General features: G+C 62.6%; 1 protein-coding gene across 1 annotated transcript in view; it reads right to left on the bottom strand.

Annotated features, from left to right (window-relative positions):
• SYT7 (synaptotagmin VII) overlaps window positions 1–6,598 on the bottom strand; it is a 100,057-nt gene that overhangs the window by 4,456 nt on the left and 89,003 nt on the right. The window contains exons 7-8 of the mRNA XM_014544542.1: window positions 6,424–6,559; window positions 1,753–2,023 (exon numbers count right to left, since the gene is read on the bottom strand). Of these exons, the coding sequence (XP_014400028.1) occupies window positions 1,753–2,023; window positions 6,424–6,559 (407 nt within the window). The remainder of the gene's footprint in view (window positions 1–1,752; window positions 2,024–6,423; window positions 6,560–6,598) is intronic.

Consider the following 6,598-nt stretch of genomic DNA (forward strand, 5'->3'; position numbering starts at 1 on the left):
CTGGGAAGCCAGGGGCAGGCCTGAAGCTGGGATCACTGGGAGGCTTTGCTGGAGGTGCAGGGGGCACAGACCAGCCTGGAGGCCTGAGGGGATCGGATCCCGATCCAGGGTATGAACTGGAAGGAGTGAGGACACAACAGCTTAGCCGGACTCGATGGAAAAGGTGAAGGGCTCTGGAGGGTCCCGGCACCTTCAGCCATGGATGCCAGACGCACAGAGAAGCCCGTGATGGGAGGGAGCAGGTGCAGCAGAGGATGAAACCCTCCGTTCCGGAACTTCCGGCCTCTCCGTGCCTCCAGGGCCCCGGATGCCAGACGCACAGAGAAGCCCCTGACGGGAGGGAGCAGGTGCAGCAGAGGACGAAACCCTCAGTTCCGGAACTTCCGGCCCCTCCTCCTGCTGAGGGGCCTGTACCTGTCTGGTCCTTTCGGGGCACCTCGGGGCCTTGCCCAGGTGACCTGGGCATTTCCTCAGGTGAAACGCATGACGAGGGATCTGGCAATGTTGGAGGCTCCAAAAGGCTCTTGCACCTGCGTTAGCTCCCGTCAACACCGCAGGAGGCAGGCCGCTATGTGCAAACTCCTATTCACCCATCACAACCCATCTCGAGTGGCCCTTCTTCTGGGAAATGCCCTTCACCACCACCAAGGGGCGCTCATACCGGGTTCCTGCAGCTCCTGTCAGCAGCGCGTGGCTTAGTTATTACACGTCTATGTCCTCCATTAGACCAGGGTGCCTCGAGGGCCACAGTTCAGCTCTGCACCCCCCTCTCGCCCCGACCCAGGAAAATGCCGGCTCAGAGTTAACACTCGATAAGTATTTGCAGCTGGGACCGGCAGATTGGGGCTCTGCCCATAAACGTCACCCCCCTAACTGGCTCCATACACCTCCAGATGGCTGAGCCTCTTGCTGGCTGTACCATCTCTACACTGACCCCCACGCTGAAACACAGGGGCACCCGTGCGCTCCCCATCAATGACTTGCTTAGGGGTGAGCTGGCTGCCGCCTCGCAGAAGGGCGGGGTGCCAGATGGCTGGGGCGCCAGGTGGCAGAGTCCCTGGGGTGCACGCCGGAGGTTCTGAGAGCCAGGGAACCCGGGTTTGTTCTCACTGGTTGAGCAGGGCTGTGGGGAAAGGGCTATGGCTTCTCTAAGTCGGCCGGGCACCCAAAGGGCCTGGGGCAGGAATCACGCCCTGATCACACACCGGCTTCCTGGTTACTGTGAATCTCGGGATAAGAGATAAAGAAGGGCCTGCAGGAGACAGGAAGGGCATTCGCCCCAAATGCTTTTACAACCTGCTGATTCCTGATTGCAAACCAAGGCACAGAGAGGCTCAGGAACTTGCCCAAGTCACACAGCTAGTAAGTGGCAGAGCTGGGATTCAAACCCAGGAAGCCGGGGCCATAACCTGTGCTCTTAACCACCAGACTATGGAAGCTCCAGCCGCTCCAGCCGCTCCAGCTCTGCACCCTGCGGGCGCCTCCCTTCCTTCCTGCCCTCCTCCGCATGAGTTCTGTGTCTGAGCGGAACACCCAGCTATCCTCCTCGGCCGGCCCCACTCGGCGCTACAGCCTAATTCCAGCGAGTCGCACATGCAGCAGGTTAGCTGGGCAAGACACGTGCTGTGGGGGCGTGTGCAAGCGCGTGCAAGCATGCTCCTGTGTGCGCATCTGAACATGTGCATTTGTGCCCGTGGCCACGTGTGTACAGGCGTGGGGCGATCGGGCGGGCGGGGGCGGCTCCAGCCTCACCTTCAAAGAGGAAGGTCTCGTTCCAGTGGGGGTTCAGGTTCTTCCTCTTCACCTTGGTCTCCAGCTTGTGCTTCTTGTCCGGCAGCAGGTAGATCTTGACGAAGGGGTCGCTGGTGCCGCTGAAGTCCTTGGCCGGCAGCTCCTGGGCCTTCATGATCTTCACGGTGAGCGTGGACTCCTGGAAGTTGTAGCCGACGCTGAACTGGATGCGGCCCAGGTTCTCTCGGCTGCAGCCCTCGTGGGCCTCGTCCTCCTCGGAGCCTGGGGAGAGCTGGTGGGGAGAGGCCGGCGGGGTTGGGAGGGTTCTGTTTTCCGGAGCCCCCACTGCAGCCTGGCCCTGTTAGGAGGCCTCTCGTGCCCCAAGCCGGGCCAGAGCTGGGAGCTGCTCTGTCCCTCTGGTCGCCATGGGGCTCGGGGGGCGCCTACCTCCACACCCAGGTGAGGATGTCAAACAGGGCGGGAGCCTTGCGCAGGCTCACAGGGGGAGCGAGGGAGGGCACAGCCGCTCGGCTCCCGTCTCCTGAACCCCAGGGAAGTGCGCGCCCCACTCCCCAGCCTCGCCTGGATGTCCGCTGCTCTCCCTGCTGCACCCCAGGCTGCCCCGGCCTTCCCTGGGCCCCTGAGCTCCCTCGGCCAGCTTCCCACCCCCCACAACCTTGCGGGGCGTCTTGTGTTTTGTGAAACACAACAACCAGCAGATGAGGGGACTGTGCACCCCTGTGACCTTTCCTTGGACAGTGACTGGGGTTCTGAGGATGGTGGGGTTTACGAAAGGAGAGGTGAGTTAGGGGAGCCGATGTGACGGGGTTGGGGGGCCGGGGGGTGGGCAGCAGAGTTGTTTAAAAGGAGCCTCAGGTGCCAGTACGCACACCAGGCAAGGGCTACTGGGAGGGAAGACTACGCCGATTCAGTCCCCACCCCTCAGGGGGGCACTTGGGCCGACCCAGCAACGGACAGACGGACAGGTGCACGGAGGGCGGCGCGGGGTCCCATTCCCAGGCCGACACCGAAATAGGAAGGGACTGGGGGGGGTCTCCCAGCCAAGTCTCCTCAGCTGTGGCTGCTCATTGGGAATATCTGGGGAGGTCTGAGAATACCCCCACTCCGGCCTCCTGGGTCCCCCCCAGACCGCTCCCCAAGCCCAGGGGGCTCCGGTGGCCCAGGCCTCCCGCACAAACAGCTCCTCGGTGATGGGATGAGCCAGGGGCGGCCCAGATGAAACTGCTGAGCCCCGTTTTCTCTCCCCACTTGCCCCACGGGAGCCTTCTCTGCGGCCCCTCTTCCCTCCTAGAAAGGTGGCCCCCAGCTCGGAAACCCTAAGTAACATCGGTGGTAAGAATACGGGGAGGGTGCACCTACCATGGCAGGAGACTTACATCACCTTCTTACCGATTCCTGACAACGCGGGCGAGGCAGTGATCACCACTCGAGCTGAGGAGACCGGCTCAGAGAGGTTAAGTCACACGCCCAAGATTGCACAGCAGCACGAACCCTCTCTGCCTCTGAGGCCCACTCTTTCCACCAAAGCAGGCCCCTGTCCCAGGGCCAGGCTGAGCCTTGCCCCCAAGCCAGAGAGGACTGGCCAGCCCAGGTAAGATACATCCCAGTCACAGGTAGTAGTAGCTGCCTCGCGCCTGGCCTGGCCCTGAGCCGGGTGCTGGCCCTCATTCTCTCCGCAGCATCCGGAGGGGGACCCGGCAGATCACTAACTGGCATCGAGCCGCTGAGTGGTGAGTGGAAGCTCAAACCCGGGTCGGTGCCCGCCACACCCTGGTCCCGCCTGGAGCTGGATGGGGCGGAACTGCCTCCCTGCTCTTCCTCACAGCGGAGGGCTCTCCAGGCAACCCTGCCAGCCCCAGCCCAGGCCCCCGAAAGTGCGGCTCCCTACCCAGGTGCAGTTCTCCCCTGGTTCTCCCCCCCTCTCCTCACACCAGCCCACTCCCTTTGAACCTCAGTTTTGGCATCTGCAGAATGGGACCGTGAGACCTAGCTCGCGGGGTTCCTGGGAGGGTTAAATGGTTCAGGTCCCTGGGGAGTGCTACTCTGGGGCCTACAAAGACCTCTTGCCCCCTCCCCTTCCTCCAAAAGTTGGGGTGGAGTCCCGGTGACTGGAGTCCAGATGACCCCCGCCCACCTGAAGCCCCTCTGGTCACTTGGCTCTTGGCTCCCAAACAAGGTGGCCTGGAGGGAGGGGCCAGTGGGCGTCACCATGGACGCAAGCAGTGCCGTGTGCTTGCTCCCAGCCTTTCAGAACCAGAGCCTGGAGCCCTAATTAACCAGCTGGGACAGCTCCAGGAGCTGTTTCCATGGCAACCAAGCAGGCCACCCCCACCACGCCCCCAGGGAGGTGCTGCCGGAGCCCCTGCTCAAGCAGAAGCATCAGAAAGCATCTGGACTCTGGCGGAATAGTTCAGCTGGTTAGAGCATCGTCCTGATACCCCAAAACTGTGGGTTCAATCCCTGGTCAGGGTACAGATAAGAATCAACCCTGCAGCCGGCGCAGCTCAGTGGCTGAGCATCGACCTATGAACCGGGAGGTCACGGTTCCATTCCCGGTCAGGGCACGCGTCCAGGTTTCGGGCTCGATCCCCAGTGTGGGGTGTGCAGGAGGCAGCCGATCGGTGTTTCCATCTCTCTCTCCCTCTCCCTTCCTCTCTGAAATCAATAAAAAGAAAATATTTTTTAAAAGAATCAACCAATGAATGGATACATGAGTGGAACCACAAATCGATGTTTCTCTCTCTCTCTTCCTCTTGCAAATCAACCAATCCATAAATTGTTAAAAGCAGCACGTGGGCAGTGCCAGGGCGGAGAGACTCAGATGGGGGTGTGGTCCAGCCTCCTCTCCGACTCTTCCTCTGGCCAAACCGTGGGTGCCCAGGCCTTCTCCTGACCCCCAGCTTCAGACAGCCTGGGCCGGGGGCTCAGACAGCAGCTTACTTCTGCCCTGCGCACCTTCATCTTCAAGCTGGCGCTAATGACCTGCCTGTGGCCTGGGGCTGGGCAAGTAGGCCTGCCGGCCACCCAGAGGGTCCGCTGGGCCCGCGAGAGGGCAGAGGCCTGCACTGCCTTCCTCTGCCTGGCTTGCGCCCCTCCCTGGGAGCAGCACCGCCGGTGGGCTGGCTGGGAAAGGGCCGTCCCTTCTGGGAACCCGGCTACCGGGAAGCTGGAGCCAATTAAGAGCCTGTGCAGGGAGCAGGCCGGCTGTGGCGAAGGCCTGTCCAGAGGAAGGCCTGTCCATCCGCGTGAGTCGGGAGGACAGGAGGGCAGTGGAGAGCCAGGCTCGCAAGGGCCTGGAGGGCGGGGCAGAGGGGGAGGTGAGGAGGCCCGAGGGAGACCAGGTCTAGAGCAGGGAGATCGGACGCTCTAGTCTGCACCCCAGAGAAATGTGGACGCGTAGGCCCACCGCAGGCCTGCTGACTGGGATCCTGCATTTTTGTTGTTAATCCTCACCCAGGGGTATTTTTTCCATTCATTTTTAGAGAGCATGGAAGGCAGGGAGGGAGGTGGGGGGGGAGAGAAACATCGATGTGAGGGAGACACATCAATTGGTTGTCTCCTGCATGCACCCCGACTGGGGCTGGGGATCGAACCTGCACCCCAGGTATGTGCCCTTGACCGGAATTGAACCCATGACCCTTTCGGTGAGCAGGCCAATGCTCTATCCACTGAGCCACACAAGCCAGGGCGGCTGGGGAATCTGCATTTTAACAAGATCCCTGGGCTGGGCTACAAAAGGGCAGTGGGGATGGATGGTTAGAACCGTCCAGAACCCCAAATGGCAAAGGTGGGGCCTGGGGGCTCTGGGGCCCTCAGGGAGGGCGGGGGCTTCCGTGCCAAGGCCGTGGGCAGGGAACTCTGAGTTGCCCGATGTCAGCACTGGCCAGGGCCTGGGAGCCCACCCAGCCCCTTCCTTCTCGCTATGGGGGAGGTGGAGGGGGGCCTCATCCAAGGAGGGGAAGTGACTTGGCCCAGGTCATGTGCAGTAGGAACCCCGCTGGCCCTGGGTCCCCCCCCTCCCCCAGCCTTCCTGGCGCATCTGAGCTGCCACAGCTCCCACTGGCTCCTGCCTTTGGAAAGCAGAGGGGCAAATAGCTGTGACCCACGGATGCTGCCACCAGGGGGCGCCAGGTGAAGCCACAGCCTCTGCCTTGGTGAAAAAAAGCAGCACCCCAGAACCACAGGCTGGGACCCCGGTGGGGGGTGCAGACAGGAGAGCCAGCACAGCTGTCCCCTCCTAGGGATCAGGGCCGGGGCCGTGCCTGCGCTCCGGCTCTCTGGACCTCAGCGGGCCCCGCAGCAGTGGGGCTGGGAGGGTCCCGGGATGGGGATCTGAGACCTGCTCCACTGGGAGGGAGCTCTGCTCACTGGGCTGCCGCTCAGAGGAAGGGCACCTTCTGCCCCCGTCCTCTGTCCACTCGCCTTCCCTCTAGGGCCCTGAAAACCTCCCACACGAGTAGCTTTCCTTAGGCCCCTGTTCAGTCCAGAGAGAGACGGGGGGACGATGGGCCTGCATATTCTCACTTGACAGATGGGGAAACTGAGGCACGAGAGGCCGCTGTGATGAAAGAGCTGGTCACCACGCTGGGTCCCCTGCCTGCGTGGACAGCTCCCACGCCGCCACCCACCTCCACACGCGCCCCTCCCCTGCCCGGCCGTGCAGCCTCTCACCATGAGCATCTCGCTGGTGAGGGAGTTGACGAGGTCCGAGACGGAGGAGCGTGGCTCGGTCCGGCGGTCAGACTCATCGTGCGGCGTCTGGCTGGGCACTGGAGTTGTGTTTACCGCCTTCCCTCCTGCAGGCAACCTGGGGGCCGGGGGGTCCGAATGAGCGAGCCTGGCGGTG

The sequence above is a fragment of the Myotis brandtii genome, unplaced genomic scaffold, assembly GCF_000412655.1.
Source record: "Myotis brandtii unplaced genomic scaffold, ASM41265v1 scaffold369, whole genome shotgun sequence".
NCBI lineage: Eukaryota > Metazoa > Chordata > Mammalia > Chiroptera > Vespertilionidae > Myotis > Myotis brandtii.